At 42.7% G+C, this 13,497-nt stretch overlaps 1 protein-coding gene across 1 annotated transcript in view; it reads left to right on the top strand.

Moving 5' to 3' along the window:
• The window catches only part of LOC126187816 (uncharacterized), a 555,698-nt gene that overhangs the window by 528,861 nt on the left and 13,340 nt on the right, over nt 1-13,497 (top strand). Inside the window, exon 3 of the mRNA XM_049929103.1 lies at nt 8,192-8,497. Within this exon, the coding sequence (XP_049785060.1) occupies nt 8,192-8,497 (306 nt within the window). The remainder of the gene's footprint in view (nt 1-8,191; nt 8,498-13,497) is intronic.

Raw genomic sequence — 13,497 nt, 5'->3', positions numbered from 1 at the left:
TACCTTAATATCTACATGAGGGGATCCTATCGTTACACTTGACTAGGCTCTTTGCTCTGTTTCATGTGCCTACGAATGTTTTTCCGGTAAGTACTCTTCGTACCTTCCCTTTTGGAACTCTTAATTCGATTATCCGTGTTGTTTAAAAAAATCACAAAAGAAAATGACTATTTCTTCGTGAGGTTAATTTTATGTTACATCGTCAGATGAAAATTAAAATCCTTATTTTGATTGTGGTTGTCGTGGTCTTCAGTCCGAAGACTTTTCACCTCCGAATAGCTAATGCAAATTACGTCCATTTGAAGGTGCTTATTGTTTCCACCTATTCGTCTCCCTCTATTGTTTTCACCCCGCAAACCTGCCTCCAGCACTAAATTAATATACCCCTAGCGTCTCAGAATGTAGAGCCATCAACCAATCCCATGTTTAGTCACGCTGTGCCACAGATTTCTTTTCTCCCCAATTCCATTCATCATATCCTTATTACTTATATGAATTACACATCTAAACTTCAGAATTCTTCTGCAGCACCACATTTCAAAGGCATCTATTTTCTTCTGGTCCGTACAGTTGATCACACACGTTTCACTTCCATACAAGGCAGAATTCCAGTCAAATAATTTCAGAAAATACCTCATAGTATTTAACCCTCTATCTGATATTAATAAATTTCTCTTCTTCAGAAACGCGTTCCCTGGCATTGCCACTCTGTATTTAAACCCCTATGTACTTTAGCCGTCATGTGTTATTTCACTGCCCAAATAGCAGAACTTACGTACTATCTTCATTGTCTCATTTCGTAATATAATTCCGTCAGCATCGCCCGATTTGATTCGACTACATTCCATCACTCCTGTTTCTCTTTTGTTGATGTTCACCTTATATTATCCTTTCAAGACACCGTCCATTCCATTCAACTGTTCAACCCTGTCTTTAGCTGTCATCGGCAAACCTCAAGTTTCTTATTTCTTCCCCTTGAATTTCAATTCTTTCTCCAGATTTTGCTTTGGTTTCCTTTACTGCTTGCTCAACGTGCAGATTGAATAACGTTGACGGTAGGTAACAACGCTGTCTCACTCCCTTCTAAACCAATGGTTCACCTTCATACCCCTCGACTCTTATAACTGCCGTCTGCTTTTTGTAAACAGTGTAAATAACCACTCGCTTCCGGCGTTCTCGTCTACTACTTTCAGAATTTCAAAGGACGTATTCGAGTCGTTAACGTCAAAAGATTTCATTAAGTCTACAACTACTGTAAACAAAGGTTAGTCTGCACCTAACCTATCTTCTAAGAGAAGTCGTGAGGTCAATATTGCCTCGAGTTTACCTACATTTCCCCGGAACTCAAACTGATCTTCTCCAAGGTAGGCATCTGCCAGTTTCTTCTTCTTCTGTAAGTAAATCGTATCAGTATTTTGCAACCTTTACTTATTAAACTGATAGTCTGGTAACATTTACACCTTTCACCACATTTCTTCGGAACTGGAATTATTACATTCTTCTTCAAGTACGAAGACGGATCGGCTTCGGTCCATGATAAGAAGATTGCAGCACTGCGTTGATACCAATGGTCGTCACTTCGAACACCTTCTGTAAATGGACGTTCATGCCACCTTTGTGCCCTTCGTTTACCTTCGGAGACCCTACTGTTAGACATAATTGGATTCGTCTCGATGGCTGCTATGAGAAAATAAGTATCAAACTATAGCGTCCCATTAAGAAAAAAAACAAAGTTTACCTTCATATCTCTGAAGCGATCCCACCTAGCAACAAAAAACCAACGTCACAGTATGGCCCCCGTTGTACCATGCAACTTTTGTGCCACAAAATTTTCAGCTCCTGTCATATTTTTGGAGTTCATGGTGGCAATAGTGACTCACCCCGTGTACAGTCCTTCTACCCGTGAACTTTCGCGTATTTTACTTAGTCCCGGTTTTCTATCTGAAGGCTTGATGTTTATACAGCTTTAATTCTGTTATAGGCGGTATCTATCTGTCCCCTAATTATATATGCGTCCTTAGCCTTGCATTTGTTCTCTAGCTATTCCTACTTACCCATTCTGCACTTTTCCTTAATTTCATTTTTAGACGTCTGTATTTCCTTTTGCCTCCTTCATTTGCTCTATTCTTATATTATCTCTTTTCACCAGTTAAATTCAACATCTGTTGTGACATCCAAGCATTTATATTAGTCCTTGTCTTTCTACCTATTTAATCCTTTCCTGCCTTCATTATTTCAACCCTTCGGGCTTCTACTGCACAGCATTCGTTTCCCTGTTTCAATCGGTTGTTGTCTAATGCTCCCTCTGAATCTCTCAACACCCCCTGCACCTTCCGATTTATTGAGGCACCATCCTAATGAATTATGTTTTTGAATTTTCTTCTGTTTCAGCATGCAGTTCACAACCAATAAATTGTGGTTAGAGACCACTTCTGTTCCTGGAAATGTTTCACAGTTTAAAATATGGCTCCGAAATCTGTGTCCTACCATTAAATAATCAATATGAATCGTTTCCGTGTCTCTAGGTCCCTTCCACGTACGCAGTTTTATTTTTTTGATTCTTAACCCAACCGTTAGAGATGATTAAACTAAGATCTCTGCAAACATCTCCCAGGCAGCATAATATTTGTCTTGACAAGCTGCCACTTTCCTTGCAAATGTGTTCCGCAATCCACCATACGGTGCGTGGCGGAGGTTACCACGTACCACAACTAGCATCTTCACTCCCTGTTCCACTCCCAAACAGAACGAGGAAAATATGAATGCCTATACGCTTCTGTACGAGCCCTAATCTCTCTGATCTTATATTTGTGGTCTTTCTGCGAAATATAAGTTGGCAGCAGTAAAACTGTACTGCAGTCAGCCTCAAATGCTGGTTCTCTAGATTTCCTCAGTAGCGATTCACGAAAAGAAATCCTCCTTTCCACCCGAGTTCCTGAAGCATTTCCGTAACACCCGCGTGATGATCAAACCTACCAGTAACAAATCTAGCAGCCCGCCTCTGAATTGCTTCTATGTCCTCCCTCAATACGACCTGATAGGGATCCCAAACGCTCGAGCAGTACTCCTGTAGTCCACATTCTCCTATTACTTCTCCTTTGTTACAGTACAAATTCATTTTAAAATGAAATAGAATATCATTTCTTCATAGATGGTGCGTTAAAATCTTTTTTCTCCAAGTTGAAATCGAAATATAATCTGAAAATAATATGCTTTTCAATGCTGAGTTTTATAAGTAAACTTTTTTGTTAGTTGCGTCATTCAGTTGATCGATACAGCGAACATAAACCGTAACATTACAGTTTGATATGTCAAAACTTTTCAGGCTACGTTTATTCTAGCTTACCATACGCTGTCCCATGTAAGCATCACTTTTTGAAGTAAATTAGACATTACCACAGGTTCCTAGCACATACCTGCATGTAACATAACTACTGTGCCAGCAAAACACTTATTATGCTTAAATTTTACGTTGCCATTATTGTTTCTAGCTATTTGGACACATACTGGCTCTTATCATCTCCTTTCGCAACCGAAGGAAATTTTTTCTTCAATATTTCGATAATTTCCATGTAATGGGCCGTACTGACTGTTTGTTCTGAGGCGACAAACTCCTTGTGGTCCATGCCCTTAGTATCGAAGAAGGCAACCAGCATTGTTTTCACATTTGACTTGCTTATTCTAGATTTTTTTTTTTTTTGATTAGGGGGAGAACCGGAAGTATGCCATTCAGTACTCTGGTGGTTTTGCTCCCAGTTGTAGTCAAATACCCATGATTTTTCCCCCGTAATAAAACTGTCTAAACTATCGTTCTCAATCTGAACACGTTCCACAAGTTAATTTGCGATGGCCACTTGATTGGCCTTTTGTTCTACCATCAACGCTTTGGATACCACCTTGATGAGCATGATGAGTTCGTATGTCAAGATGACAAACACTCAAGCCACCTCGACGCATTTGCCGGCCGTTGTGGCCGAGCGGTTCTAGATACTTCAGTCTGGGACCGCGCTGCTGCTACGGTCGCAGGTTCGAATCCTGCCTCGGGCATGGATGTGTGTGTTGTCCTTAGGTTAGTTAGGTTTAAGTAGTTCTAAGTTCAAAGGGACTGATGACCTCATCAGTTAAGTCCCATAGTGCTGAGAGCCATTTTTTCGACGCGTTTCAGAAGTAATGCACACGAGTCACGTCTTCGTGGATGTGGCTGACTGACGCCCGTCCACAGTGCGAATTAACGGTCCCCTCTTCCCAGTCCTACTCCAACGTCTTCAAACAACTTGATACTTGCAAAGACGATAAAGTCGTATCTCCACAGACTTTCTGGAGTAACTGATTGGTTTTGCTACAAATTTCTCTAATTTGTCGCAGATCGTCATCACGTAGCGCTGTTGGATCGTTTATACAATGGAGTGTTGTGTCACGGTCTTTGAGACAATTTTCACAAAACGATATTGACGCAACCGCTGCTCACAACAACAACGCCTCGGCCGCAGTTGTGAACTTACCCCCCCCCCCCCCCCCCCGTTCCCGCTCAACCCACCAAAAATTGAGCCTATGCAGCCAGGACGCGGTGTGAAGTAAAATCGCTTCACTTTATAAAAATACCCCCACTATCAGTTAATTAGTTCATAAGTAGTTCAAAAATTTTCACGTCGCGCACTCAAAGTATGATCTGTTTAATGCGCATTCTAAAAGGTCTTTAATGTGGTAGATATTGCTACATCAATTGATTACAGTCGCTGAAGAAAGTTAACAATAATTTCACTTACCTTGTATTTGCAATCAAACGACGATCTCGCTCTGGCTTTCGCTCGTAATTAAAAATGTTGTCTAGGTAGCATCACTATCACTGTTGGTGTGAAAGACACACGGATGTTAATTACGCCGACTTGAAGAACTTACGAAGACAATCTTTCAGGATTAATTTGTTGATTTATGTTTTTCATCGCAATGTGCTTCATACTTTTTTAAACAATGGTCACTTCAAAATAATTCTTGACACTCACTTTTGACAGAAATTCACATTTATTAAACTTTTTATACCATCGCATGTTCAAAATATTACTTCATCATACAATTTTGCAGCCGTTACTATCCTTAATAAAACACACAACATTTTTCATTGTCCACAGCTCAGACAAATTTTTTGATTTCCAACACAACACTGTTCATATTCAACATATAAAACGTCCCCTTAGAAAAATTAATGAATTACTGTGCTGATAAACCTCTTACATTATTTGATTTTCAAACAGCTGAGCAGAACTGAACGTACTCAGACATTTCGCACTTTCCCTATTCTGATCAACACTAAACTGACACACAATATTTTTAGCGCAACGCAGTCTGACTTTTAATAATCCGTACAAAAGAATGGCCCTGACTAACAATAACCTATACCTTTCACAAATCACTTACCTCACAAAAATTTTCGTTACTCGAACTACTGCAATCCAGCGAGCGCCACTACTGCCAACTAAATAAAATATTCAAACTACTGAAGGCACTAACTACTGATAGGCATAGTTAGCAAATGAAAGGTTTTGATAGAGAACAAACAATGTATTTACCTTAATAGTGTTCAAAAGTCATAATATATATAGCAGCTCATGACATCCGTTCTTACAAATGTACTGTTTCTGATGGACACACGTCCAGATCATCCGCTCTCAAAAATCGGCCATCTCACTTCCCCACATCCACCACCGCTGGCGGCTCACCTCCAACTGCGCAACGCTACCCGCTGTTAACAGCCAACTGCCCAACACTACAATAGCCAACAGCAATGCAAACCAGCCACAGACTGCACACAGCACAGCCAGTGATTTTCATACAGAGCGCTACGTGGCATTACTAATATAAATACCTAAACAGCCTACTTACAAACATAAAAACTTGACTACTCTGTACGCTTCCGCGCCGAAAGACACAAGTCAGTATCAAAGATAACAATAAGTACAAAGACATTCACACTAGATATTATATCGATTTCAACATCTCAAAATAAAGACAACACATACATATAAAAATGAAACCAATTTTGAATAGAGTGAAAAATATGAGACATTACGTATGTTGTGGGTTGGCAGGAGAGCCAACACCGGGTACTAGAGGAAGCCGAAAGGCACGCGTTTTAGCTCACACAGGCAGGCGTGAGGTCTGGAACAGGACAAGGAATTTAGACTTTATAAAAACGGACGTAGCTGGTGGAATATTTAACTTTAATCCATAAATGGTGAGCGTCGCTCTTGACGGTACATGTTTTACAGTATCAATAGTAACGTAATGGCGCCTTGCTAGTTCGTAGCTGAAGGCTATGCTAACTATCGTCTCGGCAAATGAAAGCGTATTTTGTCAGTGAACCATCGCTAGCAAAGTCCGTTGTACAACTGGGGCGAGTGCTAGGAAGTCTCTCTAGTCCTGCCGTGTGGCGGCGCTCGGTCTGCAATCACTGATAGTGGCGACACGCTGGTCCGACGTATACTAACGGACCGCGGCCGATTTAAAGGCTACCACCTAGCAAGTGTGGTGTATGGCGTAGAGATGAGCAAAACTGTTCTTTTCAGAGATTGGATCAGAACTGTTCACTCCCTGAAATGAATTAGCTCTTTTTCATGACTCACCACTCATTTACAATAGAAAATAAATGGAAGGCACATTGCCCTTTAAACTTGGTTTATTCCAGTACTATACCTGTATTTTGATCTTATTTTATCCTATTTTGAAGTAACACAGATAATGAGTAAGAATTTTGTATTCTTTATTGAAATTTCCACGATATGACAAAGTTTTTGATTACTGATTTATTTTGCACTATCGTGGTTTTCTAGGTGATCGGAAAATGTTGTAACTTGAGATTTACATTAACAATATATTTGGCTATAATGTATCAAAATTTCATTAACCTCATACAAATACATCGCAAGCCATATATTTTTAAAATGAACGTTTCCATCCGAAGACGCCTAAAATAGCAAAATCCGTACCAGAATAAGAAAAATATATAAATTTGACTGTAAAACGAAAGTGCTGCATATAGACTTACACAGAATAAAACAAGGAAAATATTGGTGTATCACATTTTGCGATACATTTATCAGTTCGCTCGTAATTAAAGCGTAAATTCGAGTGTCCATAATAAAAATCCTATAGTAAGAGGAGTCATCAGGAACCTAATCTAATCAGTTTAAACAAATAAAAATAAAATAAAAACAATTGATGTATACATAACATAATAATGTAATATACATAGCGGTATTACTACGAAGAACAATATCCAGTAGGGACGAACTCCGATGCAGAGGCGCTGAGTCGAGCAGGTCGAGCCGCGAGCTGTATTACTGCGTGAGCTGAGACCACAGAGACCAGAGTGACACCTGAGTCGTTTTGCTCAACGCTCTGGCTAGAGTCGGGACGGTGGGATGAGCGTTGAGCGGGCGAGTTCCGAGGGTGGGGGGAGCGGTGAACTCACCCGCTCCGAGACGAATCGTCCGTTCCCTTGCAAGCAGGTTGTTGCAAGTAGTTCCTATGTTATCCGCTAGGTGGCTCTCTGTCCTGTTGCTCGCATCAACTGCCCAGAGGGCAGGACGTGCGACTGAAACGATCGCCGACAGAGTGCGATGCGAAGTTAAGCTGCGCCAGACACTGCAAGCGGCAGACGACACACAGAGATGGCACGGCATATGTGAAACACAAAATCCAATGGGCCACTGCACAATGCAGGCAGCCAAGGTAGAAGCAGGGCAGAGGCCGGCGCTGGCTGTGTTGTGTGGCGTGCACTGTGCTCTGACCAGCAGAGCCGCTGCTGATATGCTCCGTCTCTCTCTCTCTCTCTCTCTCTCTCTCTCTCTCTGCCGTGGGAAACGTTTGGAGCTACCGTTCTTTTTTTCTGAATCACTGATTGTTCACACCTTTGAAAGATTCAACTCTATGAATTAGTTCAAGAGCGGATCCCCCATCTCTAGTATGGCGGTGACACCACAACGTAGATAAATATTCATTAAGCTACGGTATTGAAAAATAGGGTTGGCGTGTGGTAATGGTTTCTCAAATAAAGAACCGTTACAAATTGCATTGCTTTATGAACATTTCCTGTAAGAAGTTAGTGTTACTACATAATGTTATGTTTTTCATTTGCATGCCTAATTGACTGTCATCATCCCTGACGCGCACACCTGCCGGCCACCTGTTGCAGAGGCGAAGGCGCGCATCGCGGGCCCGAGCGACCTGTACGTGAAGAAGGGCAGCGCGCTGAGCGTGGTGTGCTCCATCAGCCAGGGCCCGCACGACCTCGGCACCGTGTTCTGGTACCGCGGCGCCGCCATCCTGCAGCCGGCGCCGGCGCCCGCGCCCGGCGCGCGCCTGCGCATCGACACCGACTGGACGGACGCTCTCACGTCGCGCCTCTACATCGCCGACGCCAGGCCCTCAGACTCGGGCAACTACACGTGCGTGCCCACGCTGGCCAGCGCAGCCAGCGTCAACGTGCACGTCATCAACGGTGAGTGGGAGCGGCAACGCGCTTTATTTCCATCCTCTGGCCGCCTCTGAGACCACTAGGGTTACGGAGCCGAATGTTATGAGACCGAAGGTAGCGGACGAACACTAGTAGCAGTTACTTCTGTAATACAGGGTGATTCAAAAAGAATACCACAACTTTAGGAATTTAAAACTCTGCAACGACAAAAGGCAGAGCTAAGCACTATCTGTCGGCGAATTAAGGGAGCTATAAAGTTTCATTTAGTTGTACATTTGTTCGCTTGAGGCGCTGTTGACTAGGCGTCAGCGTCAGTTGATGCTAAGATGGCGACCGCTCAACAGAAAGCTTTTTGTGTTATTGAGTACGGCAGAAGTGAATCGACACAGTTGTTCAGCGTGCATTTCGAACGAAGTATGTTGTTAAATCTCCTGATAGGTGGTGTATTAAACGTTGGTATAAACAGTTTACAGAGAATGGGTGTTTGTGCAAAGGGAAAAGTCCTGGACGGCCGAGAACGAGTGATGATCTTACCCCCTGCGATTTTTTCTTATGGGGGTATGTTAAGGATATGGTGTTTCGGCCACCTCTCCCAGCCACCATTGATGATTTGAAACGAGAAATAACAGCAGCTATCCAAACTGTTACGCCTGATATGCTACAGAGAGTGTGGAACGAGTTGGAGTATCGGGTTGATATTGCTCGAGTGTCTGGAGGGGGCCATATTGAACATCTCTGAACTTGCTTTTGAGTGAAAAAAACCTTTTTAAATAATCTTTGTAATGATGTATAACAGAAGGTTATATTATGTTTCTTTCATTAAATACACATTTTAAAGTTGTGGTATTCTTTTTGAATCACCCTGTATATCTGCGAATATGCGTACAGAACGATTTTAAGTGGAATGACCATATAAAATTAATTGTTGGTAAGGCGGTTGCCAGGTTGAGATTCATTGGCAGAGTCCTTAGAAAATGTAGTCCATCAACAAAGGAGGTGGCTTACAAAACACTCGTTCGACCTATACTTGAGTATTGCCCATCAGTGTGGGATCCGTACCAGGTTGGGTTGACAGAGGAGATAGAGAATTGTAAATGGTTGCGAAAACACACTTGACCTCTTAGCCACAAACAATCCAGAGCTAATAGAAAGCATCATGACTGATACAGGGATTAGTGATCACCAGGTCGTTGTAGCTAGGCTCAATATCGTTTCTTCCAAATCCACCAGAAACAAACGCAAAGTAATTTTATTTAAAAAACCGGATCAAGTGTCACTAGAAGCCTTCCTAAGAGGCAGTCTCCATTCCTTCCGAACTGACTATGCAAATGTAGACGAGATGTGTCTCAAATTCAAAGATATAGTAGCAACAGCAATTGAGAGATTCATACCTCATAAATTGGTAAGAGATGGAACTGATCAACCATAGTACACAAAACAGGTCCGAACGCTGTTGCAGCGGCAACGGAAAAAGCATGCGAAGTTCAGAAGAATGCGAAATGCCGAAGATTGGCTAAAATTTACAGACGCGCGAAATTTGGCACGGACTTCAATGCGAGATGCCTTTAATAGGTTCCACAACGAAACATTGTCTCGAAATTTGGTAGAAAATCCGAAGAAATTTTGGTCGTATGTAAAGTACACAAGCGGCAAGACGCAGTCAATACCTTCGCTGCTCAGTGCCGATGGTACTGTTACCGACGACTGTGCCGCTAAAGCGGAGTTATTGAACGCAGTTTTCCGAAATTCCTTCACCAGGGAAGACGAATGGAATATTCCAGAATTTGAAACACGAACAGCAGCTAGCATGAGTTTCTTAGTAGTAGATAGCTTAAGGGTTGCGAAACAACTCAAATCGCTTGATACGGGCATGTCTTCAGGTCCAGATTGTATACCGATTAGGTTCCTTTCAGATTACGCTGATGCAATAGCTCCCTACTTAGCAATCATATACAACCGCTCGCTCACCGATAGATCTGTACCTACAGATTGGAAAATTGCACAGGTCGCACCAGTGTTTAAGAAGGGTAGTAGGAGTAATCCATCGAACTAAAGACCCATATCATTGAAGTCGGTTTGCAGTAGGGTTTTGGAGCATATACTGTATTCAAACATTATGAATCACCTCGAAGGGAACGATCTATTGATACGTAATCAGCATGGTTTCAGAAAACATCGTTCTTGTGCAACGCAGCTAGCTCTTTATTCGCACGAAGTAATGGCCGCTATCGACAGGGGATCTCAAGTTGATTCCGTATTTCTAGCTTTTGACACCGTCCCTCACAAGCGACTTCTAATCAAACTGCGGGCCTATGGGGTATCGTCTCAGTTGTGCGACTGGATTCGTGAGTTCCTGTCAGGAAGGTCGCAGTTCGTAGTAATAGACGGCAAATCATCGAGTAAAACTGAAGTGATATCAGGTGTTCCCCAGGGAAGCGTCCTGGGACCTCTGCTGTTCCTGATCTTTATAAATGACCTGGGTGACAATCTCAGCAGTTCTCTTAGGTTGTTCGCAGATGATGCTGTAATTTACCGTCTAGTAAGGTCATCCGAAGACCAGTATCAGCTGCAAAGCGATTTAGAAAAGATTGCTGTATGGTGTGGCAGGGGGCAGTTGACGCTAAATAACGAGAAGTGTGAGGTGATCCACATGAGTTCCTAAAGAAATCCGTTGTAATTCGATTACTCGATAAATAGTACAATTCTCAAGGCTGTCAGTTCAACTAAGTACCCGGGTGTTAAAATTACGAACAACTTCAGTTGGAAAGACCACGTAGTTAATATTGTGGGGAAGGCGAGCCAAAGGTTGCGTTTCATTGACAGGACACTTAGAAGATGCAACAAGTCCACTAAAGAGACAACTTACGCTACACTCGTTCATCCTGTTAGCATATTGCTGCGCGGTGTGGGATCCTTACCAGGTGGGATTGACGTAGGACATCGAAAGGGTGCAAAAAAGGGCTGCTCGTTTTGTATTATCACGTAATAGGGGAGAGAGTGTGACAGATATGATACGCGAGTTGGGATGGAAGTCATTAAAGCAAAGACGTTTTTCGTCGCGCCGAGGTCTATTTACGAAATTTCAGTCACCAACTTATTCTTCCAAATGCGAAAATATTTTGTTGAGCCCAACCTACATAGGTAGGAATGATCATCACAATAAAATAATAGAAATCAGAGCTCGAACATAAAGGTTTAGGTGTTCGTTTTTCCCGCGCGTTGTTCGGGAGTGGAATGGTAGAGAGATAGTATGATTGTGGTTCGATTAACCTTCTGCCAAGCACTTAAATGTGAATTGCAGAGTAATCATGTAGATTTAGATGTAGAGAAGATCCAAAGGGGAGCGGCGCGTTTCGTCACAGAGTTATTTGGTAAGCGCGATAGCATTACGGAGATGTTTAGCAAACTCAGGTGGCAGACTCTGCAAGAGAGGCGCTCTGCATCGCGGTGTAGCATGCTGTCCTGGTTTCGAGAAGGTGCGTTTCTGGATGAGGTATCGAATATATTGCATTCCCCTCCTAATAACTCCCGAGGAGATCACGAATGTTAAATTAGAGGGGGCTTTCCGGCAGTCGTCCTTCCCCGCGAACCATACGCGACTGGAACAGGAAATGGAGGTAATGACAGTGGCACGTAAAGTGCCCTCCGCCACAGGCAGTTGCGTGACTTGCGGAATATAAATGTAGATATGCAGATGTAGATGTGTAGAAGCGTTGCACAGTGAATGATCACTAAAATGCCTCTCGGTATTCTCCATCCGCTGTCGGCAGTATCTCTTACTGAGGTGCGTACTGGCTCAGACAGAACATCGGCTATGTTTTACACCAGAGTAGCTCTCTTCGAGTGCACTAAGCGAATGGAACAGGCTCACCTTGCCAAATAAATACTGGCACAAGGTTGGCAAAACTTCGAAAATCGAACAATAACCAGTTTAGTTACCTATATCCACCCCAATCGCCCTGCACCTTATGATTTCTCCACCGGCGTTGACCAAACAAGATTTTTACTGCAGCTATTAAAATCCATAGCCGCATCCCTGCCGAAATTGCAAAAAGACCTGTGTCACAGAGATATGAAAAAATTAATCTTTTGCTGCTGGGTACTCATTATCTATTGAAACAAATATCTATTAGGTCTTCATACATCATAATCAGCGGCCTGTACTAAAGTTAATTATTAAATTATACACATTCTGTTATTTCCTTGCCGCACATTCAAATTATCAAACTACGAATGTATACATCTACAGGATTTAGTAGGCGTAAAATACAGGGAGTGAAACGCTATTTGCAACTTGTATAGAGACCAGACGTTAGTTATAAGAGTCGAGGGGCTTGAAAGAGAAGCAGTGGTTGAGAAGGGCGTGACGTGGGGCTGTAGATTATCCCCGATGTTATTCAGTCTCTACATTGGATAAGCAGTAAACGAAAAAAAATAAAAAAATATAGAGTAGGCATTAAGGTTCAAGGGCAAGAAACAAAAACTCTCAACATTTGCCGATGGCATTGTGTTCCAGTCACCGACGGAAAAGGACTTCGGAGAGCAGTTTAAAGGAATGGACGATGTCTCGAATGGAGATTATAAAAGGAAGAACAACAAAAAAGAAGCATGGGTTACAGAAAGTAGTCGAATTAAATCAATTAATGCTGACGCAATTAGATTAGGAAATGAGGCACTAAAGGTAGTAGGTGAGTCGTGCTGTTTGGGCAGTGAAATAACAGATGATGATCGAAGTGGCACTCCGTCTTCAGGCCACAAGTGGCCTATCGTGATCATCCGATCGCCGTGTCATCTTGAGGTGAGGATGTGGATAGGAGGAGCATGTGGTCAGCACACCGCTCTCCCGGTCTTTATGATTGTTTCCTTTGACCGAAGCCGCTACTATTCAGTCGATCAGCTCCTCAAGTGGCACCACGAGGCAGAGTGCACCCCGAAAAATGGCAACAGCGCACGGTGGCCCTGATGGTTAGCCATCCAAGTGCCGGCCACGCCCGACAGCGATTATCTTCGGTGATCTGACGGGA

The sequence above is a fragment of the Schistocerca cancellata genome, chromosome 5 (genome assembly GCF_023864275.1).
Source record: "Schistocerca cancellata isolate TAMUIC-IGC-003103 chromosome 5, iqSchCanc2.1, whole genome shotgun sequence".
NCBI classification, from domain to species: Eukaryota; Metazoa; Arthropoda; class Insecta; order Orthoptera; family Acrididae; genus Schistocerca; species Schistocerca cancellata.
The sequence above is the reverse complement of the archived record's forward strand: the minus strand, read 5'-3'. Positions and strand labels throughout refer to the sequence as shown.